Source organism: Cynoglossus semilaevis, chromosome 1, assembly GCF_000523025.1.
Source record: "Cynoglossus semilaevis isolate Cse_v1.0 chromosome 1, Cse_v1.0, whole genome shotgun sequence".
NCBI lineage: Eukaryota > Metazoa > Chordata > Actinopteri > Pleuronectiformes > Cynoglossidae > Cynoglossus > Cynoglossus semilaevis.
Window position 1 is genome coordinate 23,730,300 of NC_024307.1, and position 27,821 is coordinate 23,758,120.

Below are 27,821 nucleotides of genomic sequence, written 5' to 3' on the forward strand. Positions count from 1 at the left end.
GCGTGGTGGAGCAGATGGTGTACAGTACAGCCACCAGCAGACAGCCCCCCTCCCCCCCCCCTGTCAGCCTCCCTCCTGCCTACCTGCTGATGTAGGGCTTGATGCCCTCTCCTGTGATGGGGGCCATGGACATCGTCATTGGTTCTGGTGTGGACAGCCAGTAGGAGTAGTCGTTGCGAGAGGCAAAGTTGCAGACGTTGTTGATGTTGCAGAACATAAAGGGCATTGTGGAGAACCTGCGTAGACAGCTGCCAGCAGTTCCTGCAGGACGGTTTGGAGGAAGGTGTTAGAAAAACATCTAAACCTGATTGAAGCAACAAACTTTCAACATTTGGAAGTCTGAGGGAGCCGACGTACCCAGGTCTTGTCCGTGTGCTCTCTCGTTGCCCTGCACGTACAGCAGGGAGTATCCGTCATAGATGAGGCCTGTTCCTTCAGGACAATAGGGAACTTCAGTGGTCTGGCTGTGTCTGGTGATGAGGAATCCATGGGCTGCTGAGGCAGTTCCTGGGAGACCAGGAAGACCCTGCGGACCATCAGAACCAGGAGGACCTTGGAAACCTCGCTGACCTGGAAGAAAATCAAAAGGCTTTTTAGAAACAGGAACCGTTGCCAGGTTCTTTGAGTTACAAAGTTTTTACATACCAGGTTGACCAGCAGGTCCTGGATCTCCCTTTCTACCAGCTGGACCAGTGAATCCAGGAGGACCCTCAGGTCCTGGGTCACCAGGGTTACCGGGTTGACCTGCACACCAAGCATGCAGCATTGTTAGAGTTTTCTATTTAGGCTGGATTTAGGATGGAGGGGAACTTGTCTGAGGAACCAATGAGATGTTGAGTATCCACCCACCTGGGAGTCCTTCACGTCCAGGAGAACCAGGTGGTCCACGAGGACCACCTTGACCCTGAGGACCAGGAGGACCTTGTTCACCCTTAACAACTATTGGAGCTGGGGCAATACCGGGGTCACCAGGGAGTCCTGGAGATCAAAAGTAAGAAGTTTGAATAATTTGCCCGAGGTGCTCATACAGATCTAGGTTGGTGGTAATTTGGAAATAGGAGATTTCACACACCAGGAAGTCCAACATCTCCAGGGTCTCCTGGAAGACCACTTCCACCGGGCAGGCCGGAATCTCCCTTTGGTCCTGGCATTTCATAAAATAAATATGTTGAATATTTAAAATGAAATCCTCATTTTGGTATAACAATGACAATGTTGGTACACCATGGTTGACTCACCAGGAAATCCAGGAACGCCAGGAAGACCAATGTCTCCCTTAAGACCAGGAGAACCTGGGAGACCAGAGGGCCCCTAGAGAGGACAAAGGTTGATTTTTTTAAAATCCCAGCAAAGAGTCAAATGTTTCACACATCTTAACCAGATCAGAGATCTTTTTAAACCTTTGTCCCAAACCAAAGTCCAGAGTGAAAATCTGTGGTTTTAGCTCACAAAAGCAGGACCTGTTGATCCATTTCTGCCTCCATCACTCAGTTCAAACGTGTTATATGTTTATGTTCACTGTTGGAAATCCTTTTCTGAGATAAACTTCAGTGACACATACTGACCACAGGAGGCAGCAGTGGACCAACAGCTCCTGTCAGCTAAAATCACTGTTTTTCTCTATGGGCTTTGGTATGGTAGAGTGAGTGGTTAATACGTTTCCTAAGTAACTAGAACAGAACACATCTGGATCTTACAGGAAATCCTGGAACTCCACTTTCTCCTTTCTGTCCTCCATAACCTGGCTGCCCTGGAGAACCGGGAATTCCTTTCTCGCCTTTGACGCCGCCACTTCCTTGGGGTCCACGTGGACCCTCTGGGCCAGCGGGGCCTTCAGTCAGAGACGGGACACAGTCAGTGGTGAGTTACAGCAAAATACACAGGGATTTTACCTGGGCTGGAATCAGTTTATATTCCCATGAAAATTCTCCTGCCCCCTGCTGGTGCTTTTGTAATGTACAGTATATCTGTAAAATGTACACAAGTAAAACTTGGAATAAAACTGATTCCAGTCTTTTTAAACAAATGCACAACAAACAATAGGGAAATAAACCAGAAAGAGTCGTGATCACATCCTTGAAGAGTAACAGCAGATCAAAAAGTAAATATTTATTCCATTTCACAAACAGTATAAAATTAAAATCATCAATCCTCTGGAGTCTGACCTGGAAGACCTGGGATTCCCAGAATTCCGGGTAAAGAAGAATCCACGTTGGTGAGGAGAAAAAATAGGAAAGATTTTTAGTTTTAGAAAAAAGAAGAGAAACAAACAGTCTTTTCACTTCTAGACGCCATAAATGAACCTGTAGTTGTTTAAAAAAACCTTTGAGGTTAAAATACATATCATGTATTATTTATTTAACTTGGAATTTAACTTCTTTAGATGTCTGCATTTAAATAGTTTTAAATGTAACATTATTTAAATGTGATGAAAACAGTATTTTTGAATCAATATCAATATTTAAATAAGGATTGAACATTTTTTTAAATGTAATAAAATATCATAGTCATAGTCAATTAATTTTAGACATAACATTGGTCAATGTAATTTAATTTACAATATATGTATATTTCTAGTTAACTTAGATAAAATAAAGTTTGTTAATATAAGAAAATCTAATTTGAAAAGAGATGTGTGTTTGAATTTAGCTTTTAATCTAACGGATAATTAGAATGTAAATTTAATTTCACATTTGTATGATAAAATCTAAATTGTTTAAATTATCACTTGTTGTTTAAGTTACACTTTAACAGTAAACTTACTTGTAAGAAAATGCAGTCATTAAACTTTTGTATCTAAAATTTTAAATAAATATAAAGTCCTATAAAGTTCGATAAATCTTCTGACCTTAAACACAGATTCCACCTTAAATGTTTGTAGATTTATGTCAATATTCAGAAGGAGTGGCTTTAATCTGAGCCAGGACAAAACAATAAGAATGAAAACTAAAACACTTTTTTATGATTTCAGGTGAGTTAGTTGTGGGTTGTGTTTATGGGTGAGAAAAAAAATCACATTCTTAGTCACAGTCAAAACTCTGTGTGTGATTCAGATCCATGCTGAGGTGACACGTCAGGCTAATCTCAGGTGTGTTAATCTTCTTTAAAATTATAGAATAAAATCTTTTATTTTTAAATTTGTCAAAGGTGCTCACTTCTTAACGGTGGATTAAAACCATGGTGAGTGCAGAGGAAGAATGGAGAGGAGAGAAAAGTCAGGAAAGGAAACAGATTCACCTTTAGAAACTGAACCAGAGATTATGAAAACGAACTGATAAATAAAAACGTGCAGAAAGATTCAAATCTCCGACCATCTGACCTGTAGGACCTGCGATGTTCGACATCATCATCATGACAAGAGGCGGGGCCACAGCAAGTGTGGGCGGGGTCAGAGCAAAGACAACAATGTTGACAAGTCTGGTATTTATGTGTGTGTGTGTGTGTGTGTGTGTGTGTCAAACAGTGACCATGCACCTGATCAATTAGTGGAACAAAAGAAAAAATACTGATTCCGGATCAGAACAGCGGAGTCCGACAAAATCACCAGAATTCTTTTGTGTTTTGACCTTTGACTTAATGAGTGTTTTTAGACCTTAGTCACTGACCAGAAGAGATCCAAACAAAGCAGTGAAAACAATATGGATCATTTCCAAAAATAGTTATAATAGTTAACCAACATGGCAGCACGGGAGGGGGGCTGAACTAAAACCCAGGCCAGACAGGTATAAGGGTCAGATAAATAAATGTGATAACTGTGTGGTGTGAAGTTCTGGTGTTTGTCTCAGACTCAACTGTTTGACACCAATATTTCCTGGAAATGACATCACATGACGACAAACAAACACGTATGACATCACATGACTTCAGAGCTGTGGAGAGAAGAATGGGAGAAAACAAAGGTGAGGGTGGGTGTGGAATCGTGAGGGGTTGGTGGGGGGTGGTCACAGATTGAGAGCTCCCCAGCATTCTCTCCAGGTGGAGAATGGATGGCAGTGAATCTGGACAGGTGCCTCCAACAATTGGTGTGGCTTGTAACATGCAAATCAACCAATGAGGTGTGAAAGAAGGATGTTGAAATCCTGCCTGGTTTTCAAACATGAAGTTCAAATTTAAAAAGTATCTGTTTCTGGGATACAAATGTCCAACAGTTTTTCTGAAGGAAGTTTCCAGAGGATGAGCCAAACTGAGGTTTTCCTCCATGGACTTTGGACTTTGGACTATCACTGTGGTCTGTGGACTCATCACTCTAGATCAGTGGTTCTTAACCTTGTTGGAGGTACTGAACCCCACCAGTTTCATATGCGCATTCACCGAACCCTTCAGTGATGGCCAAGTGGGGGGGCGTGTCATCACGAATCATATGAGTCGGGTGTGTCTTGTCCTCCGCCGAACTCCTGAGACTGACTCACCGAACCCGAGGTTAAGAACCACTGACCTAGACTGAGGGCTTTTCACAATTAAGACTTATTTGAAGTCTCAGTGTAAAGACCAATTGTTTGTCTACAGGAAAGCCAGGCAGCATTTTCCTATAGCAAGTAAGACGTTCAACTGCTTTACCTGCTCTTCCAGGTGGACCAGGTGGACCTTGAAGTCCTTTTGGGCCCTGCAGAGCCAGTCCAGGTGGCCCAGGGGGTCCGATATTTCCTGGAGCACCTGGGTTACCAGGGAAACCTGCCTCTCCTTTGGAGCCAGGGAATCCAGGAGATCCGGATGGACCAGGAAGACCTGGGTCTCCCTTAGCACCTAAACAGCGATTAAGAATTTAGATTCTTCTACAGAACAGTAAGCAGAACTGTTGAGTCTGTCCACATTTTTCCATGTAAAACTCACCTGGTAAACCAGGAAGACCAGAGGGACCAGGACCACCATAACCAGGCAGACCTGCAGAAGATTGAAGATATGGAGTGAATTTCATTACATTACTATCATTACATTTACAAAAAAATCCCAAGGTAAAAGACGTACCTGGTTCTCCTTTGATTCCAGCTGGTCCTGGAATTCCATCACGACCAGGCTGACCTTTCTCTCCTGGCAACCCTGCTGATCCTGGACGGCCAGATTCTCCTGGTCTTCCGGGAGCTCCATTAAGACCAGGGCCACCAGGGCCACCATCAAGACCCTTCGGACCTGGACTACCAGGAGGACCTGAACGTAGAGCACAAAATAAAATAGACTCAGCTTCCTCATTTCACATCCTGATTTATTTAGGCATCTGAGGATGAAAGATTTTAAGACCTACCTTGAAATCCTGGGAGACCAGGATCACCTTTGGTACCTGGTCCTCCAGGTAAACCTTGAAGACCTGGTGCTCCAGGTGCTCCTTTGAGTCCTGGACCTCCTGGGAACCCTGGCTGGCCTGGCTCACCCTGTGGATAAGAGGAAGTGGTGTGAACTCCCATTTTGAATGAAGGAAACACCCTGAATACATGACATTTGTTGGGTTCTGTACCTTAGGTCCAGGTATTCCTGGTGGTCCCACTCCTGTAGAGCCTGGATCACCTTTAGTTCCGGGATAACCAGGTGATCCTGGTTGTCCTGGGGATCCTGGCCGTCCTGACTGACCAGGTAGACCCTTCTGTCCCGAAGGCCCTGAGATTTCATCAAGGTTTAAGTAAGTTCAAACATAAAGCGAAATCCTAGGAACCTAATGGAGAACAAAGACAAAGACAACGTTTATAAACCCACCTGGAAATCCCATTTCTCCCATGCTTCCTTTTGCTCCAGGACCTCCTGGTACACCTGGGGTTCCTGGGAATCCAGAATCTCCCTTAGGACCTATAAACAACACACGTGGTTCAGCAAAGAAAACAATTGTCTTAAAACAGGATGCTGCATGACCAGGTAAAGCATCAATACCTGCTGGTCCTGGAAGTCCAGGGCGACCATCTCCTCCTGGCAACCCAGAGTCTCCAGGCAAACCAGAAATTCCTTTTTGACCAGGAAAGCCTGGTGCACCTGAGTGACATCACAAAATGTTAGGATTTTGTAAAAGACGTTTGAGTCATTGATAAATGAAAGATGTCTTCAGAGGTACCTGGTAGTCCTGGCTCTCCTTTGGTACCCTTTGTGGCTTGTGATGTCACAATGGTACCAGGTGGTCCTGCAACACCAGGGTCACCCCTCTCTCCCTTGACACCAGGACCACCTGGTCCTCCATCTCTGCCGGGGAATCCTGGTTCACCTAGAGAAGATGACATGAGAATCAGACAGGTCCAAACGCCCTGGTCTGTCTGAGACACACCACGTACAAAACTGGAAAATGGAAATACTTACCTTTAGGTCCAGGTGCTCCAAGTCCTCCTGGGCCTCCGGGTCCTCCTGATGGTCCTGGTGGTCCAACAAGTCCTGTGTCTCCTTTCTGTCCTACAAACATAGAACGACATAAGCATTTTGTTGATTAGACAGAAATTGACTAAGAACAAGTTGGCAAAACATTACCACTTTTTTGCAGACCGCCAAAATCTATAATTCATTTCACTAATAACTGATGATGATGTATACCTGGCAGCCCAGGTAGACCATCTCGTCCAGGTCCTCCTGGAGGTCCTGGTGGTCCAATCGATCCTGGAGATCCTGGAAGACCTGGATTTCCTCTATCCCCTGGTAGACCTGGGATATCTAGACCTGGAGGGCCAGGGTCTCCCTTCTGCCCATTCTGACCAGGGTAACCTGTGACAGAAAGGTAAGACCTCACTCTCTTGATGGAGAACAGTTCTGATGCCTCATACACAGAACCATTCGTCTGTCATCTGCACAGATTATCTCAAGTTATTGTTATGCTTCTTACCGGGTGAACCAACTGGGCCTGGAGGTCCAGTAGGACCTGGCTCGCCCAAGGAACCGATAGAGGGAGGTCCAGGTGGACCACGAGCTCCAGGGATACCGGGGATACCAGGCTCACCTGGATAGAAAAATGGGTTTGCACTTTGGTAAACCAGGTGGTACCTAACAGATCATTCGCTCTTTTAGTACAACTCCTACCTTTGGGTCCAAAGGAGCCATCAAAGCCGGATCTTCCTGGTGCACCAGGATTGCCTGGAAAACCAGGATCTCCCTTTGGTCCTGGCAAACCTTTAGCTCCAGGTACTCCAGATAAACCAGGAGGGCCAGGAAGTCCATAGCCAGGTTCACCCTGTTAGAAGATACATATACATGAAGTCATCAATTTCCTGCTGTGGTTTCATACTTATTTTTCTGTCTATCATTCTCTTTACCTTGGATCCAGGTAATCCAGGCTGCCCAGGTAGTCCATCTATTCCTGGTCTCCCTGGTCCACCAGAAGCTCCCGGTTGTCCAGGAATACCTGGGAATCCTGTACAGGGATAGTTCAATGTCAGATACAGAGATTGTGTCAGAAGAACAGAAGCTGCAGCTGCTGGTGTCGATACCTTTTGATCCTGGGGGTCCTGGAAGTCCTATTCCTGGAAGTCCGGGATCACCCTTAGCCCCTGGCAAACCAGGAAAACCGGGCTGCCCAGGAGAACCTGGACTACCTGTGGACAGAGCGGCAAGAGAAGAACATGTAATCCAACAACAAATGATGGTACCTTTGTCTCTGAGATGGCACAGATCAGGATTTTATACCTGGTGTTCCAGGCAATCCAGGCTCTCCATCCTCTCCTCTGAGTCCTGGTGTACCTTTGGCTGCAGTTGCCTGACCTGGGGCTCCTTTAGCACCTGAAAAGAAAATTAAGAAGAGCACAATGGTGGATGAAGAACTTTGGATTAGGTATTTACCTCACATCAATTGACTAGAACCATCATAAAATCATATGTGGATATCGTAAAAAATCATACGGATACGTGTACGTGGATTATTAATGGAAAAGTAAAAAAGATTATCCTTTTACCAGGTAGACCTGGAGCTCCAGGTCTTCCAGAGACACCTTGGACACCCTTCTCTCCTACAGGCCCTGCAGGTCCAAAGCCTGGAGATCCTGGGGGACCTCTGTCCCCTGGAATACCAGCTGCACCGGGCTCACCAGGAGTCCCCCTTTCACCTTTAACAAGCAGGGATCCCTGAAAAACAGAAACAGTCTTGAAAGGAACTATAGAAACCAAACATACGTACTCCTAAAAACAATCACTTACAGAAGCTCCTTTAGGCCCAGGAAGACCAGGCTGTCCATCACGACCTGGTCGTCCATCCAGACCAGGCAAACCAGGAGGCCCAGGGAAGCCAGTGTCACCCTTGTCCCCCCTGATCCCGCTCACTGTGATGGCCTCACCTGGGTCTCCTTTCTCTCCTGTTAATCCAGGGGTACCTGGAAAACCAGGATTTCCCTGGAACACGATGGTGCTTGTTAGTCATCTGGTCATTATTTGAAAATCTTAGGATTCTTTTTTTACTTTGAAGATGGTATGAGAAGAATAACTCACTGCGGGACCGATAGTACCAGGAGCTCCTGGAAAACCTCTGTCACCTTTTGTTCCCGGGCTGCCAGGGATTCCTGAGGACGACAGGAATATGAAGTTTGTTTTTGCATGATTTTGTCCATTTTTGAAAAAAAATTGTAAGATTACCAACTTGCTTAAGGAGACTAAGTGTGAAAAATGTTCAGTGCTAGAGAAAGATTGGTGTTTGCTGTAGTATTACAAAACAAAGTAAGGGAAAACGTACGACAGCATTGGCCAAAATAGTAAAAGAAATTATATGCAGCATTGGCCAAAATAGTAAAAGAAATGATATGAATAATGATAATGAAATGATAATAATAATAATAATAATATTTAGAACATAAACAACAGAAATAGGTGTTAGTCCAATACACGTTTCCATTTTAAATCATTTGGTTGCCAGTCATCAAACCTACCAGAATAAAAGACACACAGTGTGTTTCTATAAATGTGAGAGTAAAGTCCTGAACTGTGTTGTGCTTAGGCAGGCAGAGAACACAATAAAACCTCTTCCTTTCTTCTGTTACAAAAAGTTCACAAAGATAAGAGTGGTGTTCAGTCAACTCTGTGTCATCTTTTCCATCATCTATGTGACCAGCACAATCTCTCAACAAAACCAAAAGGAGTTCACAGTAAATTACATGTGGAGCCCTGATTGTTGTGGTTATGGTTTTGACATCATTCTTTGACTCATGTAAAAAAAGAAAGAAAGAAAAAGAAACGTGAGGTTTCACAAAATGCAATGGGATAAAAAGGTAAGAATATTTACTTTCAAATGTAGTGTAGTCAAAGTATAAAGTTTGGCCAAATATAGCAAAGTACAGATACATTTATATTTTACTGAAGTACAGGGACGAATTACATCTACTTCATTACTGTCCACCACTGCTTATGCACCTGTGTTAAAATCTGCGGCCGGAGCTCATCAGTTATAGACTCCCCTGTATCACAGGATCCTTATGGAACTGAATGAATTCGTACACATTGAAGCTATAGATAACTGAGATGAAGCTTTTCAGTCTTAGAATAGGCTAAAGCAAAGCATCTAGATCAGAGTTTCCAGGTAAACTAGGAAAAGTAAGGAAGTTACTTGCAGAGTTGTATTTGGAAAAATACTTTAAATTGTTGATAAATGGCAAATACATTATCAATAAACAGGTCCTTAAAAGTCCAGATACCATGATTCACCCTGTCTCTGGGAGAGGAAAGAAATATAAAGATGAGTAACTTCCTGTTTTATTGTGAAAAGCCTCATCAGTGGTTCTAACGTCCTGGCTCAGCTGTGTCTCATTACATTAGTTCTTCACACTAGTTATACTCTCTGACTTCTTCTTCATCTCGTCTTGGATTGTTTTTTACACAGATGTGCCTTACCTTCACTGTGAGTAATATTTGTAATATTTTATTCAAAGGTTTTTAAACTCTTAAATAACAGGTGCTCATTTGTAGCTTTGAAGTTCTCCTGCTGCCGAAAATGTGTATTAGAATTTGTCTTGGGGATTAATTTATTTATAACAGACATAGAAACAAGTCCATTCCTTAAAAAAAAGAAAGAAATATATATAATTTATAAAGAAAGTAACCGTCGCTCCGTTTGTTTACATTCAGTGACGAGGCGCCGCCATCTTTAATTCGAGAACGATGGACATACTGTATGTCCTGTGACGTACATGGGATTTGACGTCAATGTACGGAAATAAAGTACTTTCCGCAAATGCTTAATTTCTGTTGTTACGTTCGGTCCGATTCCGTCAGATTGGCGGATAACTGCAGCTTAGATGGCAAACGTAAAAATACAGAATACATTTTTCGTTTTATATTACAGTGCGTTTACGTAATCGATTTGTTCGTTTGCAACAAACAACCGGACACCGCTATCTTTAATCTTGAGTTTCTTCTCTCCTGGAGAGAGTTCTCTAACACAGAGGGGAGGAGCACATTTAGATGGTGTCTGCAGTAGAAGGTAAATGGGGACTATTTAAAAAAAAGAATTAATCCTTAAATATTAAAAAAATAAATAGATGAATCCACTCAAATTGTAAACTATTCCTGGTTTTGATGTTTTAAATATCAGTATCAGTTTTGGTTGGGTGTAATTGTAAATGTTTATGTCCAACAGTTATCACGAATAGAAGGAAAAGATCACAGTTTATTAGTCAGTCAGAAATCAGACAAGTGAAGCTAAAAGAACTACTCTTAGGTCTTACCTGGAAGTCCAGGTTGTCCTGGAGGTCCTTGAGGTCCTGGAATAGGATTGGTTCCTCCATAGCAGTTGACGCAGGTGTCACCCTTCTCACCTGGAACCGCATCAGATCATTTGAGTACAGAAGTCTTTGAAGTGTTCCAGGTTCGACTAAGACCTTTGACTAGTACTCACCTTTCTGACCGGACTCTCCGGGGTACCCTCGTTCTCCCTGAACACCTGGACGTCCAGGATTTCCAGGTTCACAGTTTTGTCCAGTGGAAAAGCCAGGAGGTCCAGGTGGTCCCTGAGGACCCTGAGGACCTGGAGCTCCTGTGCGACCTGGAGGACCTGGTAGTGTGATTCCTTGGGCACCTGACTCTCCCTTCTGACCCCGCTCTCCAGGGTAACCTGGGGATCCAGGCTGGCCACTGCCTCCGATTGCAGGGAGACCTGGAGTTCCAGGTGGTCCTGTCAGACCTGGACACACGTTTCCATATTAGAATAATTAGATAATAAAAGGTAAAATGATCGAAAACAAAGTGTGAAAGCTGAAATAAAACTTAGCCAACAAATTCCTAAAGATTCTAATACAAACTAGCTTAATTAGCATGAACAGAGCTAATAGTTAGCCTGTGTCAGGTTACTTTGTGTTTAGCTGACAGCTTCTGTTAGCCTACTGTAATTGGCTAATGATTCATTGTTGTACCTGGGGGTCCTCGTTCTCCTTTATATCCAGGAGATCCTGGGAAACCAGGTTCACCTTTGGGACCAACCTGACCTCCAGTCTGTCCACCAATCACCTTAAAGACAATCAAAGCAAATGATATTTAGCCAAATACATAATGAAATAGTTTTTAAGGCTGAGCCGTTTAAAATACTTCAATATTTGATAAAGTTAAATGGGAACACCTGGTGTTCGCACAATATAGTGCAGTATAGAAATATTTTCCCCAATGAAATTTTAATTAAAGATAATAAAAAGTATATGAATGTATTTCTTAGTTGTTTTTTTTATTATTATTATTGTGGCTGAAAGATGAGTAAAAGAATAAAAACACACCAGTCCAGGTGGACCTTGGAAACCACGGTCTCCTTTTTGACCCTAAAACAAACAAAATGTTGTTTAGTTCTTGCTTGTTGTTCATCGTGCACTCATGTAGCCTTTATGCTAACAGGATACAAAGTAACTTGTATATAGAACTTACTCTCTCTCCGTCTCTTCCTGGAGAACCAGGTAAACCTCCATCACCTTTGGTTCCCTGAGAGAAAAACACAAAAATTAGCTAAAGCTTTATGAGGGGTCTAGATATTACGTGTGTGTGTTTGTGTGTGTGTTGTATTTTCATGACGCACAGGGAAGCCTGGAGGACCAGGGTCTCCATCTTTGCCTGGTTTGCCCTGAAACAGAAAAGAAATTCAGTGCTTTAAATAAAACAACACTAAACATGATGTAATAATTGTGTATAAACTTGTTTAATGTGAACTCACTCTTTTTCCTGCTTCTCCTGCTTCTCCTTTCTCCCCCTTTGCTCCACCAGAGGGCCCCTGAGCATACAGATGACATTGTCATTATTCAATACTTGACTATTACTACACTAATTACATTTTTTTAAACTTAATTGCAGAAAGACTCACAGGAGAACCAGGATAACCTTGGTCACCTCTGGGTCCTGGAGGTCCTGGATCACCCTGGAGAAAATAACCAAAAGGTAAATATTTCAATATATTATTATTCATGGACTGTATAAAGAAATCTCTACAAAAACAAAGAGAAAAAGGGAGAACATTTTAAATATATGCATAAAAATATATAAAGTGTATATATATAATCAGATTATAATCAGATTATTATTTTAATATTCTGGAAATCTAAAAATATATTCCTCGTCTATATTTAGAATCTCTAGTCTATTTAGTTTCTCTGCTGCCATCGTGTGGCTTATCGGTTATATTGCAGTACTATGTCGTTTTATTCAAGGTGTTTGTGTAAAAATACTTAACAAAAGTCAACGTTTAGGAGAAAAGTTTTAAATGTGGGAGATCAGGGGAAGATGAAGGAGGAATGAAAAGAAGAGGTAAGGAGGAGGAGATTGAATAGAATGTAACAGTGAAAAGAAGAAGATGGTTGTAAAGAGGAAATAGAAAAGGAGGAGGAACATACACAAGGAGGAGCAGAAGAATAGAGAGGAAAGGGAAAAGAAGAGAGATGTCAGAGAATCCCTCCTCCTCCTCCTTCCCATTTCAGAGCTCTATGATGAAGACTGAGCAGGGCTCATCAGTGACTTCACTGATGATGTCAATGCAGAGGAGATGGCCCTCACCTTGTCTCCTCTCTGGATCTCTGTGATTGAAGGTCTGTTTTGTTCTCCAACCTGACCTGGAGGACCTGGAGGTCCTTGAAGACCCGGTTCACCCTGAGAGATGTAAAGACAGAAATAAAAAAAACTTGACTAAAACAGAACCCAGGTTCATTAGAAGGTCCTCTCCTTACCTTCTCTCCTTTAGGACCCTGGAAGTTCTGACCCATGTTCCCCTGAGAAGAAGAAAAAGAAGAAGAAGAGACACTGTCTGAGAGTCAAAGAGACTTAAATGAAAGAGGCCTAAATTTTCTGACACACGTGAGCAGAAATGTAGATGTATGATTGAGTATAAGATGAGTGGACTGACCTTTGGCCCTGGAGGACCAGGAGGACCTGGACGACCCTGAGGTCAATGATAAGACAAACACAGTTCATTAAAGGTCAGGAGGATTTGGATCATCGTTGTCACGGTCAGCTGTGAGTTTTTACCTCGTAGCCTCTTTGTCCTAAAGGACCGGTAGGGCCTGGAAGACCTGGAGATCCTGGAGAACCCTAGTCCACAAAACAAATAGGTTTGAAAACAGATCCTGTTCTTCACTGTGTTTATGTGTGTGTGTTTGTGTGTGTGTGAACTCACAGGAACCCCTGGTAAACCAGGTAACCCCACGGCTCCTTTTTCTCCAAACTGATTGGTGGAGATGATGTCACCTGGGTCGCCCTGTGGACCAATGAAGAAAAGACCAATGAATTTGTGAGTAAAACACTGAAAATCTGCTTCTAATTGAGTTAAAAGTAATGATAAAAATGGAATATTTAAATAATAAAAATTGTTTTTATTTATTTTAACAGAAATCACAGCTAAATGTCATTTTTCAGATAAATTAAAATAGTTTTATCTCCTACCTTTGGTCCAGTCAGACCTGGTGGGCCCTGATCAATAAAGACAGAAAAGCAGAAAATTCAGAAAAGAAACAAAAATCACAACATTCCCCATTTTCCATCTTTGATCCTTGGACTCACCGGCAGTCCAGACTGTCCTGGAATTCCTCCTGCTCCTGGAAAACCACGTTCACCCTGGGCACAGAACGCAAGGGAAATAAATTAGGTTCCCATGACAAAATCCATCCATCCAACTGACCGACCGACCATCCATCCATCCAACCAACCAACCATCCATCCAACCGACCATCCATCCATCCATCCATCTATCTATGTATCCATGTATCTGTGGTCCAGCCGGCCGACCATTGTTCACCAAAGGTAAATATACAGTATTTATTTAAAATTACATCAGTCTTTTCCTAAGATAACATTGAATTGATAGATAACATGTTAGCGTGCCATTAGCAACAGAGCTGGCGGTCTGTCTTTTCTTTTCTTTATCTTTGTCATCAGATAGTTTGAGTGTCTGTGTGCAGTGACCTGTAGAGGGAAACTCCATGTCGTTTGTTCTTAAGGTCCTCACTCAGCTAACATTTAGCATTAGCTCCTTTCACTTTCTCCCATTAAAAAAACCTTGGGCTTGAAACTTCCAGCACTATGGGATGTCCGTTTCATTTATTGTTAATTTGTATATGTCATTGGAATTTAAACATGACATAAACAAACCAAAATTACAAATACGTTTAACATGTCGCAATGTAAAATTAGACAAATTAAAATTATTAAAATTAACTTTAATTTCCGGAATAGGTCAGACAAAAATAATTTAAACAATTCACCATGGTCATCATTAATGACTTTAATTATAATTTATTAATAACTTTTGGACCTACAACATGCGCTCATGTGATTTGTTGTAAAATCAATAAACACAATGATACTGTAGTATAATCATTATATCCTAATAAATTCTCTGACAGTAATCCTACCAAGGAAATCTATAATCCTGATATTCTTAGACAAATATTTTTTAGAAGCCACACTGGGTTAACTCCAGGCGTCATTCCCAGGAAGACTCCTCCTGGGATTCTACCTTAGTTCCATTGCATCCTGGAACTCCTCTGGGTCCTAGAGGTCCATCCTGACCAGGCAGACCCTGAAGGCCAAACAAACAAAGTTACATTTTCAATTTGTCTGGCAATATTAATTATGTATTTTGTTTTATCTTTGGACATGTGGAAACTCACAGGAAGTCCTGGCGTTCCTGGGAATCCTGGTAATCCTGAAGGTCCCTGTTAGAAGGAAGCACATTAATAGATAAATGAATTAAAATTAAAATGATCAAAAAATATAATTTAAACAAAAACACATCAAATAATTAAATCAAATCAGATAAAAAAGGAGGTCAGGTATGTAGTGTTAAAATGAGGACATCTGCTGGTCAACTGTGGTAACCAGTCTAAAACATCTTTTATCAAATCAGATAAAAAAAACGAACATGATACCATACAATACATATATACAGAATAATAAAGTTTAGCTCATTTATGATATATTATTATTTTACATAATAAACACATTTCAATTAATGGAAAAGTTATGTTAAGCCTTTAAAATCACTAATAATATAATAGAATATAATAGAAGTAACAAGGTAATAAATAAATAAAAGTAATAAATGTAATGATATTGTGTTGACACTCACCCTAATTCCTTTTGGACCAGAAAGTCCATGAGGCCCCTCACTGCCCTGCAAAACCAGACCAGAACCAGGCCCAGAATCAGTAACAGTTCATGATAATCATAATTATCTTTTTTTTATTTTTACAAAGGTCATGAATTTCATTTCATTTGAACTATAAGAATAAGTAATAAATAAAGAAGAAACATATTTGGTGATTTAAAATAAAATAGTCTATTCCTCAGATTTATTATTAACAACAATAATTTAAACAATACAATACTTTATAATAAAAGGGAATATACAGATCCATAATAATATTTTTTTTATTTATTTATTTTTTTTTAATTTACGTTGAAGGTAAAACTGGAAAAAACTGATCTCAGACCAGTCCTAGCTCAGAGGCATCTCATCACATCAGCAGATCTGAGTTTAAACTGTATAAAAGAATAACAGACTCCGCCCACCTTCTCCCCTCTGGGGCCAATGGGCCCCTCAGGTCCAGGGAATCCTGGAACTCCAGGTTGTCCAGTCAGACCTGGAAAACCACGTTCACCCTAAAAACAGAAGACACGGAAACTGAGCGAGATGATGGTGTGTGTGTGTGTGTGAGAGAGAGACTCTGTGTCAGTGTGTGTGTGTCAGTCACTGACCTTGTCTCCCTTCACTCCTCTGCAGTCACATTTTGATCCTGCACATCCTTGACACGCCTGCCAATTAATAGAGAAAACAGAACTAATAATCAATGATATGATCAATAATAATCAAATAGCTTCTACTCATCTACAACTGGATGATCCAGGAAAGGTCTTGATCGATGGGTAATAAATAAAATGTACACAGAAAACTGAGAGATGAATTGACATTCACAGAATCAAAATTCACTAGTTCAACTATGTTAGCTTTTAATGGAAGGTTAGCTTAAATACAGCAGAGAGATAGCTCAGTTAGCTTAGAGTTAGCACCAAGGAAACCACTGTACAACTTAATAAAGCATTCTGGAATCATGATAGGAATTTTTATCTGAGACTTATTTAAAAAAGAAAATAAAACCACCATACTCCAACCATTTTGACGTACAGGTAAAACAGAGTAATGTTAACATGACATTATGGTACCATCACAAAGGTAATCTAGAGATACAGGGGAGTTATGAACTCTGGCCAGCAGGGGGAGCTCTATTCTAACAGACAGCAGAGAAAGGCTTACCCAGACAGATGAGGCATAGAAACATATATAAATTCTCCCTGGTTTATTTGGTGATGAGAAAACCAGGGAGTTTTATTTACTAAAAGTTAAAGGACAAAAGTGAAACAAAGTTTTGTCTGCACAGATAACAGTGTGGACACACTGATTGTTGGTGTGAACGTGCTGAACCTGGTGTGATTGCACCTGTTCACACAGCAGTGGATCAGTGAGTCCAGAGGGAAAACACAGACTCAGCCTTTAACAGGGGATAAGAAAATATTGATACACTGAAATATTGCGATATTTCCTGACACTGTACTGTACTGATATTCTACAGCACTGTAGAATACGGATTTAGTTTTTTTTACTAACATTTAACATGCAAACATTCATGGCACTGGTTCATTTTATTTAGCTTTATTTCTTCTCTAGTGATTCCAAACGTAGATCCCTCTGTTCCAGTTTTACTAACCTGATGATAACCATGTGACAGCCTTAAGTGTTTACTGTGTGGACAGGTACGTAACGTACCGACACACCCCTAGTACGCAGGGTCTGAAACTTTTTTAAAAATATACTTCAGTGACATAAACTGGCCACAAGAGACAGCAGTGGGCCAGCAGCTCCTGTCAGAGTGAGTGGTTTATAGACAGAATCATACAAAGCTGTTGATTCAGAGTATTGAACATGAATAAATATGTAGGAACGGGAGGGTGTGTGTGTGTGTGTGTGTGTAAGAAAAAGAACCTTGAATCTCCAGATTAGTCACTGGTCTGCTTCAGCACAATACAGTCTGCTCTCCCACGTCCAGACCTGCAGCTCCAACTATTTTCAACTCTCTCTCTCTCTCTCATCACAATGAAGTCTTGATTGGCCCATATCTGAATTCTTCCCACATGTGACCCATGATTTATCGATCTGACAGTCTCTGTGGTTCTGACTGTTCTTAATTTAGATCCACACACCTCAGTTTGAACACCTAATGTCTCATTTAATCAAAACTGACACACACACACACACACGTTAGCGTTTGTGAACATAGTGTGTGGCGTCACCTCGGGGTTCCCTCAGTCTATACATTGAAACTTGAATGTGAACAACAAGGTAAAAAAAAACTAAGTGTGAGAAAATGACCTGTGATGACCTCTGGTGTGTTTCTCACGTTGGCTCTGTTGTTGTGTCCACCTCAGGGTTGTTATCATTGTTGTTCTGGGTGTTGTTGTGGTACCAGTCCACCATCAGTTTTTTCCCCTGGTGTTGTGGCAGGTTTGGTGTCTCCCACTCTAAGGGCTCACAGTGAGTGCAGCACATTTCTGCAGCCCACTGACCGTCTCTAAGTGGATTACACTCCTTGTGCTGTCAGAGACTCTGCTCTGTGTTTTCAACTTTAACTCCAACACTGGCTCCAGTCAGAGTCACTGTTCAGAACAGTAGAGAGCAGGGGCCAACAAACACATCTGCAGCCTGAGGGCTCCAAACCCATCGGACCCTCAGTTTAAGGTGTGACAGGTTTTAATCCTGGGACCATGAAACAGCTTCTGGTCAGACTTCGATGTAAGTGTAAAGAGACAAGGAGGTTCCTGTATGGAGATGGTAGAGATATTTGCTCTGAAGGTGTCTCAAAGTCAGGGAGCTGAGCTCTTTGTGGACATGAGTGGAACTGTGATGGTCAGAGAAACGGCAAAACTAAAAGGTTCGGTATCGTTAACTGGTGAGAAATAGAGATGGAGCTGAGCTGTAGGTGAGGAGTGGGAGGGAGGGAGGGATGAACATATTCAACCAGGGATTAGACTGTCAAGACTGGAATTCCCCCTTTTTTATCACACGCTGATGATTAAACACACACACAGACACACACAGACATACACACACCCCACCACACCACAGACATGCAGTCATCATAGAAACAGGGTGTGTGAAGCGCACAAGCAGCAACAACACACAGTGTGATTTTTGATAAGTTAATGCACAGCTGCAGTTCTACCAACGAGCCACCAGGGGGAGACAGTAAGCTTTCAGATAACAGATTTTTTATCATCACAATTTAAATGGGAACTTTTCAGAGCCAAACTCGGTCAGCAGAAGACTTTGGGTTCTGTTTTTCTGGTACTGTTACTGGTTATGGTAGTTCTGTTTCAGTTTTAGCTCAGTTCTGATTCTGTCTCCTCTTCACTGCTTCAGACTTCAACTCAGAGCTGCTGATGCTTAATGGTATTTGGACATCTCCCGCCCCACTTCTTGTCTCACCCTTTCATCTCTCCCTCATCACCCTCATGGTCGCATCAGCTTTATCTCTAACATTCGATCATCATTCCCTCTTTGGGGATTCTCTCTGTGGTTCTTTTCATCTGCTTGTGTTCGTGGACCTTTGACCTCTGTGACCTTCCTGCTCAGTAGAGAGAATGACCTTCAGAGTTTCAAATTCATCGCCTCTGTTTCCTTTCCTCTTCAAAGAAGAAATTAACTCTTCTTGTTTTCTTTTTTTTTTTTTTTTGAACATGACTGAGGAATGAATAGGACTGTTTCTGAAAACAATTCAAACCAGAACGTCCATGGAGAAAATCAGAGATTTTAGCTCACAGACCAAAGTCCATAGAGAAAATCAGTGATTTCAGCTCACAGACCAAAGTCCATGGAGAAAATCAGAGATTTTAGCTCACAGACCAAAGTCCATTGAGAAAATCAGAGATTTTAGCTCACAGACCAAAGTCCATAGAGAAAATCAGAGATTTTAGCTCACAGACCAAAGTCCATGGAGGAAATCAGTGATTTTAGCTCACAGACCAAAGTCCATAGAGAGAATCAGTGATTTTAGCTCACAGACCAAAGTCCATAGAGAAAATCAGAGATTTTAGCTCACAGACCAAAGTCCATAGAGAGAATCAGTGATTTTAGCTCACAGACCAAAGTCCACAGAAACAATCAGTGATTTTAGCTCACAGACCAAAGTCCATAGAGAGAATCAGTGATTTTAGCTCACAGACCAAAGTCCATAGAGAAAATCAGAGATTTTAGCTCACAGACCAAAGTCCATAGAGAAAATCAGAGATTTTAGCTCACAGACCAAAGTCCACAGAAACAATCAGTGATTTTAGCTCACAGACCAAAGTCCATAGAGAAAATCAGAGATTTTAGCTCACAGACCAAAGTCCATTGAGAAAATCAGAGATTTTAGCTCACAGACCAAAGTCCATAGAGAAAATCAGAGATTTTAGCTCACAGACCAAAGTCCATGGAGGAAATCAGTGATTTTAGCTCACAGACCAAAGTCCATTGAGAAAATCAGAGATTTTAGCTCACAGACCAAAGTCCATTGAGAAAATCAGAGATTTTAGCTCACAGACCAAAGTCCATTGAGAAAATCAGAGATTTTAGCTCACAGACCAAAGTCCATTGAGAAAATCAGAGATTTTAGCTCACAGACCAAAGTCCATAGAGAAAATCAGTGATTTTAGCTCACAGGAGACACAGGAGGATGGTGATCTACCTTTTTGTCTTCATAACCAATATAACCTCAGTGACACAAGGTGACCACAGGAGGCAGCAGTGTACAAGCAGACTGTTATGGCAGGCAGAGAGGTTTGGGAGCGTGAGATGTTTGCAGACTGGTGTCTTGTTCACAGCAGTGGTTCTCATAAAGACACGTGATAAAACTGAAAAGTGTTTGATAGTTGTTTAAAGATCAACAGCTGAAGCTTCGGGGAGATGTAAACCGTCTCTCTCTCTCTCTCTCTCTTTCTTTCGTTCTTACATCTGTAAAAACACGCTCCCTCATCCCAGTTTTTCTTCAACTTTTACTGAACCACGGATCTCAACAGGCAGCGACGTGTTTGATCCCAGTGCTGCAACACTGAAACAGATAGAGGACTGGAAGTGAAAGATCTGGAACACCAACACTAACACCAGCAGCAGTTCCCAAAACATTCCACAATGCCATGGTTTTCTCAGCAGAAACACACAGTTAAAACCAAAATAATACTAATTCATCACAGAGCTTGTCTGATCGCCGCCACTTCCTGCGCAACACACTCATAAATCACACCTGAGAACAAAAGTTCCTGCTCTGACGAGTGGCTGCAGGGTATATGAAGATAACCTGTAATTAACACCCATTTAACATCAGCACACTTAACGGGGAAAATGGCAACATTTATAACATTAGAACGAATTCTAACATGCTGTAAAGAGCAGCCCAGAAAGAATGGAATCGTTTTATTGGCGTTACTGTTGTTGCTCCTCAGCTCTCCCCTTCAATCATTAGCATGTCAGTGAATGTCAGTGGGCTTGATTGGTTCTTCTAAAATACTAAAAAATACTAAAAAAATGTTTGTCCATAAGGAAAATCAATGAGTTTACCTCATGATCACACAGGGGGCGCTGGTCCACTGCTGCCTCCATCACTAAGTTTCTAATGGTGGATTTGGATTAACTGAAGTGACAAAAGTTCACCACAGGAGGCAGGAGAGGACCGGCATTGTCCCTGTGTGCTAAAATCAATGATTTTCTTATTTGACTTTTTGTTGTTGTTGTAAGAGTCTTTGTTGGAGAGAAACAGAACAGGGAGCAGACTCCATGCTGATAACCATAAAGTGATAATAACAGATTGTATCAGCAGAGTATTTTGGAGAGAGGATTCACTGAGTGTCTGCTGGCAGTGAAAACGTGGCAGACTTTCCTGCTTAATGTGAACATAAAACCTTAATTCTGAGCCTATAAAAATCATGCCGTATATTAGTGTCAACACATGATGTACTAATCAAAGCAGGTCTATGGTAAGGATATCAAATTCCCGCCTCCTCACTGTAACCCGCTGCAGCTTTAACCTACTCCGTCACAGCAACACAGGGTATAATTTGCACGTTTCAATACATGCACACATACATACTTCTTATTCTCCACGGTTCCTACCCCACCCTGGCCCCCACCTGGCCCTGCCCTGCCCTGCCCAGAGCACAGGTCCAGACTTGCCCCGGCCTTGTCTCCCTCGGAGTCTAACATCAGACCTGTAGGTGTCTGCAGGCGCAGAGAAATTAGAGAGGTAGCGGCAGCTGCCAGGTGAAAACTTGGATATGTGTCGCCTCAGGACACAGTTCAAGCGCAGAATCAGCTCTGAAATTCCACTCATAACGTCACATCGGAGGCATTTGGATGAAGTGGAAGATTAAAGCTATGGTCTGCAATTTTGAAAACACGAAACAAAGCAGCACAGGACGTTCTGAAACAGTGGCAGGGATATTTTAGGAAAAAATACAGTGGCTCACTATTATCTCCTCTCTTTGGCTACTTTTGGGCTTGGCTATTGTTTGGTTATCTCTTAGTGATTTCCTGGCTAATTTCTTGCTAACTTTTTAGCCATTTCCAGACACACGTTTAGGGTTCCTTTGCGCTCTTCTAATCTTTATGTTAGTGTTTTTTTGGTGTGACATTTGAGTTTACTACATTCTTGTACATTCTCGTGTTTTATTGATGACTCAACAGTTAGCTTTAGCTACTTAAAGCTTGAATTTAAAGGATAATTTCTTTCACTAACATTTTCGCTCTCTCTTGGTTACCACTTTTGTGGTCACTGTAAACATTCTCTGCTAACCGCTATCTTTACATTTATCCTTAACTTTTGGAGTAACTGTTTCAAATGGACTTTTAACTCTTTAAGGCTAACTATAAGTTACCCTTTGGTCTATTTTGTGCCCGTCTCCTCTGACTTTGCCCTCTTTACTTCTTCTTTTGTGTCAGGTGTGTGTTGTTCCCTGTTGTTCTGGACAGCAGAGGGTGTGTTTGTCTAAAGGAGACAGGAATGCTGTGAATTCATTGTTGACACACGTGCATGCTCACACGTACACGTGCACCAAGACAAATCTCACACTGGAGCCTCACACTTTTGAGTTTTACCTTCAGTCTGACACAGAAAAGGTCAATGGTTGTGTCAAAGATGTTTGGGGATAACTCTTTGCTGCTTTTTCTTCTTATAATGTTTAATTTGTATTTACTGTTTTGGCTTAATTCCAAACACACACGCACACACACGCACATGCACCTTGCCCAGATCATTATCCTCAGATCAGACCAAAGGCTTAGCTGCATTCCAACTGGCACAGTGACCTGAGAATAACTGAGACCACCTAAAACTCACACACATGGTGGCAGCTCATACTCTGGTACAATCAGAGAGTTTGTTGCTGCTGTATTTACTGTATGTAAGTTATCATTGATGTGATCTGATACACAGCAGGAGCAGTAGAAAGGAGGAGTGGCTGGTGGAGAAGGTGAGAGAAGGTATATGATGGAGGACTTCATACTCAATGAACATGGAGTCAACAGGGACTTTGGTAAGTGACCACCGGAGGCAGCAGAGGCAGCACTGTGTTTCTCTATGGACTTTGGTCTGTGAGCTGAAATCACTGATTTTCTCTATGGACTTTGGTCTGTGAGCTGAAATCACTGATTTTCTCTATGGACTTTGGTCTGTGAGCTAAAATCACTGATTTTCTCTATGGACTTTGGTCTGTGAGCTAAAATCACAGATTTTCTCTATGGACTTTGGTGTAGGAGAGAGTGGTTTACAACCTTGATTTTTTTTTATTGTTCATCTGAATGTGTGTTGTGTGATAGTGTGTAACCAAGTGTACTTCTGTGTGTGTAGCCCTGGGCTAAGAGACAAGTCCACCTCCACACATCTTCACCTCCTCCTGGTCATCCCTCCTCTGTTTTCCTGACCTCTTCTTTTACACAACAACTTCCTTTCTTTCCTTTTTTTCTTTTTTCCTTCTTTCAGAGAAGAGAACATTCCCAGACACACAGATGAATACACCAACGGAACACGTTCTTCTTTCATAAACTGAGTATTGTAGAAAAATGAAGAATTGGGAAATGTTCTGTCAGCTGGAACTGTTGTTGAACTGCACTCCTGCCTTGACAGAACTAGGAACCATGTATTTGTTTTCTAGTCACCTACCAGGGACTGTATTAAGTTCTAAAACAGTTCCTGTTCTGGAGGTAGGACTGTTTTTACTGGTCTTTGACCACAGTGGAAACACAGTCGGACACGGTTCCTGAGTAAGAGTTCCTGGTACAAAACAGTTCTGCTAGAATGTCATTAAAAGCAAAAACACAGTTTATTGATGAAACACACACTCTCTGCCTCTCTCACTGCCTCTCTCCCTCTCTCTCTCTCAGTCACACGCTCACATGGACTTGTGTGGGAGTTCATCTGTTCTTCTCCTCTTCATTCTCTCTCTTTTATTTCCTCATTATTTCTAATAGTCTCTCTCTCAGTCTCAGCCACATGTTTCTGTCATCACACGATGGAGGAAGTAGGGCTTTCCTCAAAGACCACAGGGGAGTGTTTGTCCGTGTGTGTGTGTGTTTGAGGTTACAGAAACCTTTAATACCCACACAGTCAGAACACAGTTGGTTTTTTTTTACATCTACTCTGAAAGAAACAATAATAATGATTAATAACGGTCTGTGGTAATAGAACATTTTAAATCTAAACAATTTAAAAATATTACAGACAACATTTTTTAGGGATATCAGACAGACTATAGCAACAGGTGTGTGACAGTTGTAAACTACTCACTCTGCCTCACCAATGTCCATGGAAAAAAAAATCTCTGTTTTATTATTCAAATACCTTATAGTTTTCAGAACAACTTTTTAGCTTATTATAAAGCGTGTGTGTTTTTTTTGTTTTCCTGATGAGTTTAATTATTTTTTTGTTATTGGTTGAATGTCGTTTTTCTTTTATTAAAAAACACTATGTAGAAAAACATTAGACAAATCATCAAGCTCTGGTCCACAGACCCATCACTGACGCACATCTAAAACCTCACCCTCACTGAAACATCTCCTCTCATCTGGAAGAGGTTTGAAGGAATCACAGCTTCAGCCTTTAGGTGTTTGACCTTTCACCCTGGCACTTCAGGAGTTTGTGACTTTAGTACAAATCCTCTGGTGTGTGGGTGCGTTTGTGTGAGAAATAAAACATGAGACAGAAAAAGGGTTTGACCTTCTAAAACCTGGTGACAAACACACACAGAGAGAGGAGTCAATAATGAAGTTTCTAATAAACACCAGCTGTTTACTCTGCCTTTAGCACTGAAGAGGAGCAGAGGGAGCAGGGTTTTGGATAGGAGGGGGAGGAGAAGGGTGGAGGGTTAGGGGAGGTGGACAAAGAACTAGTAATAGTTAAAGTTGACCAGAGACACAGTTCACTGTTGTTACTTCTGTCTTCTAACCTTATTTGTCCTGTTTAGTTTTAATGTGTCTGTGCAACAAGAGTTACTGATGAATTTTTAATGTTAACACATTTCAAACATGGCTGATTGGTCACTAATCACATCTTTCTATTTGAGCCTATTACAATAAAGACGTTAGCTTGACTGATGATCTGTAAGTATCATATTAGAACACAGGGTAACTGATTTAAAGTCAGAAACATGAAAGTGCAGTTGTGATCTATTCATCATCATATTTATCAGCAAAATGCCATAATCGGGAATCTTTTTTTTTTTTTTAACCAATATCGTCCAACACTATTATTCCCAGGATCTCAGTTTCTGTGCTCACTGTTGCAGTTAGTGAGCGTTCCTGGTACTAAAAGCACATGGTATTAAGTGCACGTGGTGGCTTAAAACATACAGTAACTCATGCACCTGTGATGTTATGAGCTGATTTTCTTTGTGCATGAAGTGAAATAAAGTAAAAAGAAAAGAGAAAGAAAATAAAGTTCTAGTTAAAAGTGAAGAAGAAAAAAAAAGAAAAAATTTGAGCTTTAACTCATGGAGATGAGATAAGATGTATATCATAGGATGTTATGACTTCACACACGCACACACACGTACTTGCAAGCACACACACAGAGAAATCAGTTCATGCATAAAAATCTCAAACCCAAAGGTTGGATAAGAAGTGACTTTTAAAGATACTAAAGGTTTATGTCTATAAATAGAAATATTAACATCTGTCTTTAAATAATTGTTATATATTTGAATCTTCCTATACAGTATGTACATGTATCTATGCATTAGTCATAATGTCTTTCTACTTTGTATCCACCAGGGGGTGTAAAGAGTATGAGTAAAACGTTTGAAGAAAAAAATACCAAACTCAATAGACATATTTTTTCAGTAAAACGTTTGAAGAAAAAAATACCATTCTGTCTTTCATGCCACAGCAATAATAAATTAAACCAGCAGGGGCAGCAGTGAGGTACATTAAACAGAAATGTAAAATATTAGTCTAAACAAATCATGATTTTCTAGCCTTTTTGAACGCGATCATGTCAACCGGTATCAGTATTTACGATGTGATTACTCTATTAGTGTAAAGTTATTAATGACCAGCATGAGGCGATATTCTGTTTGTATGTACTACACAAAGTAGTAAATTAAAGAATAATAAATAAAAGGTTTGGTCATTGTTTTAAATTGACCAAAATGCAATAAAAGTATGCAGCAACGTGACATCATATGATCAGCAGGGGGCACTACTGAGTTGTATTTTAGGAAAACGTGAACGTCTACCATTGTCTTTGTGCTAATGCTCACGTCAAAGTTATTTCACTGCTATTTTATAGCAGTTTAACCTTTTGAAAGTTCAATGTAAAGAAATTAAAGCTGACTGTCCAAACGAGTGCAGTGAAATAGCAGTTCACTTCTGAACCATGACTGACCACGCCCCCTTGCTACTAGAGGGGCGTGGTATTAAAACATACATGAATAATTAATGAGGCGATGAATATTCATCTGTGCTAGAATATGACATGAGGAGAAAAATAACAGTTCAACACACATTCACGCTGAAGTAAGTCTTAGAGAACATCGGCTGGAGCGTGCACACGCACACGCACGTCAACCCATCACCGGGTTCCCCTCTACAGAACCACAGTGTAAAAGAGTCCGTTTCTGTTGTCTGTCACAGCTGGAAGATGCTGTCACTGTTGTAGCGTGTGCGCGTCACACGTGCGTGTGCACGGTGGCGGTGCAGAGACGTTTGGATGATAAAAGTGAGCGGAGACCAGCAGTAGCATGTTCTTGATACAGATGATTCTGTCCCTCATGAAGCGAACGAGCCTATCACACGAGTGAGTGCGCGTGCGCTCGTGCACGGGCTGTGCAAGAATGTAAAAAGCAGAGAACGTGAATAAAGTAGGAAAACATAAGGCGTTTTTTCCCCTTGTTATTTATTAGTGCACCTGACCTGAAACCGTGCGTGAGACGGAGTACAGAGAGGCTCGGCTTCTACAGCGGCTCCTCGGACTCACAGCACTTTTACCGCCGCTGCCCTGAATCAGTCTCTATAGTTCTTGTTCGTCTCTGTTGTCTCCAAATGTGTGGTAAAAGTTGCTGAGAGAGTCGACGCACTTACCGCAGAGTCCGTGAGCCGCAGCGCGACGCTGAGTGTGAGGGCGAAGAGCAGGGGAACAGCCGAACTCTTCATGATTGTGCCGCGACGGTGGAGACACCGAGGATCCGCCGCTGCCTCTTCTGCGATAGCGCGTTAACTTTCAGCAACGTGTGCGCGTCTCTAGGCGCGCGTCTCTAGGCGCGCGTCATGACCCTGCGGTGTTTCTGGGTCTCCTTCCTTGACTGACTCTTGTCAGCAGTTCGACAACACTCTGGTAAAGACTTGCTTCACTTCAGCGGTACAGCTTTTACGCGCACACGTCCGGCTCCTGCTCCTGCTCCTCCTCTGCGCTCCTGCTCCTGCTCTGGCACGGTGCGCTTCTGTGCTCTCTCCCTTTCTCTCTCTCTCTCTCTCTCTCTAACTTTGTCTGCACTCCACTTTGCAAACCTGCCCAGACGGATCTACTTTCCCCCCTCAGTGATTTCTGCCCCCCTCCTCCCTCGTCATTTCACGGCTCGGTGTAGGTCTGTCCTTGTCCCAGTTTTATTTCCAGGACTTCACATTAATCCCAATAGTCCTGACTTCCATCATCTGGAATTATGAATTAATATCAAAGTTTGCAGACTGATTCTAGACCCCCACACTAGCGGAGGGATACCTCGCAGCCCCCCTCGTTCTCTGTCCTGTCCAATCCTTACCCAGGAGCCCGCGGCTGTGCACGCGCACACGCACGGCAGAGAGAAAGGTTTGGCATAAACGCTTTTGATTTGACATTTTTTGGACTATAGGCCCGGACATGTTGCATTCCGGCCAGATTGTTGACGGTTAAACCCATACGACGACC

General features: G+C 41.7%; 2 protein-coding genes across 8 annotated transcripts in view; one reads left to right on the forward strand and one right to left on the reverse strand.

The window, feature by feature from the left end:
• The window catches only part of col4a5 (collagen, type IV, alpha 5 (Alport syndrome)), a 31,194-nt gene extending 3,801 nt beyond the window's left edge, over positions 1-27,393 (reverse strand). Inside the window, exons 1-48 of one of the 2 annotated variants that reach the window (XM_025062723.1) lie at positions 26,999-27,393; positions 16,099-16,155; positions 15,913-16,002; positions 15,470-15,514; positions 15,012-15,056; positions 14,858-14,920; positions 13,903-13,956; positions 13,786-13,812; positions 13,520-13,600; positions 13,372-13,434; positions 13,250-13,285; positions 13,074-13,115; positions 12,904-12,996; positions 12,218-12,271; positions 12,071-12,127; positions 11,936-11,980; positions 11,788-11,841; positions 11,643-11,684; positions 11,289-11,382; positions 10,775-11,059; positions 10,605-10,694; positions 8,380-8,450; positions 8,092-8,283; positions 7,851-8,019; positions 7,585-7,677; positions 7,389-7,493; positions 7,215-7,312; positions 6,982-7,132; positions 6,788-6,901; positions 6,502-6,669; positions 6,274-6,363; positions 6,035-6,181; positions 5,857-5,955; positions 5,686-5,775; positions 5,450-5,589; positions 5,240-5,366; positions 4,966-5,145; positions 4,831-4,881; positions 4,558-4,743; positions 3,320-3,328; positions 2,166-2,174; positions 1,698-1,831; positions 1,239-1,311; positions 1,073-1,144; positions 850-978; positions 646-744; positions 358-570; positions 84-261 (exon numbers count right to left, since the gene is read on the reverse strand). In XM_025062723.1, coding sequence (XP_024918491.1) covers positions 84-261; positions 358-570; positions 646-744; positions 850-978; positions 1,073-1,144; positions 1,239-1,311; positions 1,698-1,831; positions 2,166-2,174; positions 3,320-3,328; positions 4,558-4,743; positions 4,831-4,881; positions 4,966-5,145; positions 5,240-5,366; positions 5,450-5,589; positions 5,686-5,775; positions 5,857-5,955; positions 6,035-6,181; positions 6,274-6,363; positions 6,502-6,669; positions 6,788-6,901; positions 6,982-7,132; positions 7,215-7,312; positions 7,389-7,493; positions 7,585-7,677; positions 7,851-8,019; positions 8,092-8,283; positions 8,380-8,450; positions 10,605-10,694; positions 10,775-11,059; positions 11,289-11,382; positions 11,643-11,684; positions 11,788-11,841; positions 11,936-11,980; positions 12,071-12,127; positions 12,218-12,271; positions 12,904-12,996; positions 13,074-13,115; positions 13,250-13,285; positions 13,372-13,434; positions 13,520-13,600; positions 13,786-13,812; positions 13,903-13,956; positions 14,858-14,920; positions 15,012-15,056; positions 15,470-15,514; positions 15,913-16,002; positions 16,099-16,155; positions 26,999-27,070 — 4,676 coding nt within the window. In that variant the 5' untranslated portion in view covers positions 27,071-27,393. The remainder of the gene's footprint in view (positions 1-83; positions 262-357; positions 571-645; positions 745-849; positions 979-1,072; positions 1,145-1,238; positions 1,312-1,697; positions 1,832-2,165; positions 2,175-3,319; positions 3,329-4,557; positions 4,744-4,830; positions 4,882-4,965; positions 5,146-5,239; positions 5,367-5,449; positions 5,590-5,685; positions 5,776-5,856; positions 5,956-6,034; positions 6,182-6,273; positions 6,364-6,501; positions 6,670-6,787; positions 6,902-6,981; positions 7,133-7,214; positions 7,313-7,388; positions 7,494-7,584; positions 7,678-7,850; positions 8,020-8,091; positions 8,284-8,379; positions 8,451-10,604; positions 10,695-10,774; positions 11,060-11,288; positions 11,383-11,642; positions 11,685-11,787; positions 11,842-11,935; positions 11,981-12,070; positions 12,128-12,217; positions 12,272-12,903; positions 12,997-13,073; positions 13,116-13,249; positions 13,286-13,371; positions 13,435-13,519; positions 13,601-13,785; positions 13,813-13,902; positions 13,957-14,857; positions 14,921-15,011; positions 15,057-15,469; positions 15,515-15,912; positions 16,003-16,098; positions 16,156-26,998) is intronic. The other variant, XM_008320352.3, reaches the window with a different exon arrangement.
• col4a6 (collagen, type IV, alpha 6) overlaps positions 9,637-27,821 on the forward strand; it is an 87,252-nt gene continuing 69,067 nt past the window's right edge. For 4 of the 6 annotated variants that reach the window (XM_008320315.3, XM_008320324.3, XM_008320340.3 and 1 more), the window contains exons 1-5: positions 9,637-9,778; positions 12,208-12,291; positions 13,522-13,633; positions 13,914-14,142; positions 22,860-22,959. The gene's annotated coding sequence lies outside the window, so the exon portion shown is untranslated. Of the gene's footprint in view, positions 9,779-12,207; positions 12,292-13,521; positions 13,634-13,908; positions 14,143-22,859; positions 22,960-27,821 lie in introns of all 6 variants that reach the window. The other 2 variants (XM_025062710.1, XM_025062712.1) reach the window with 2 other exon arrangements.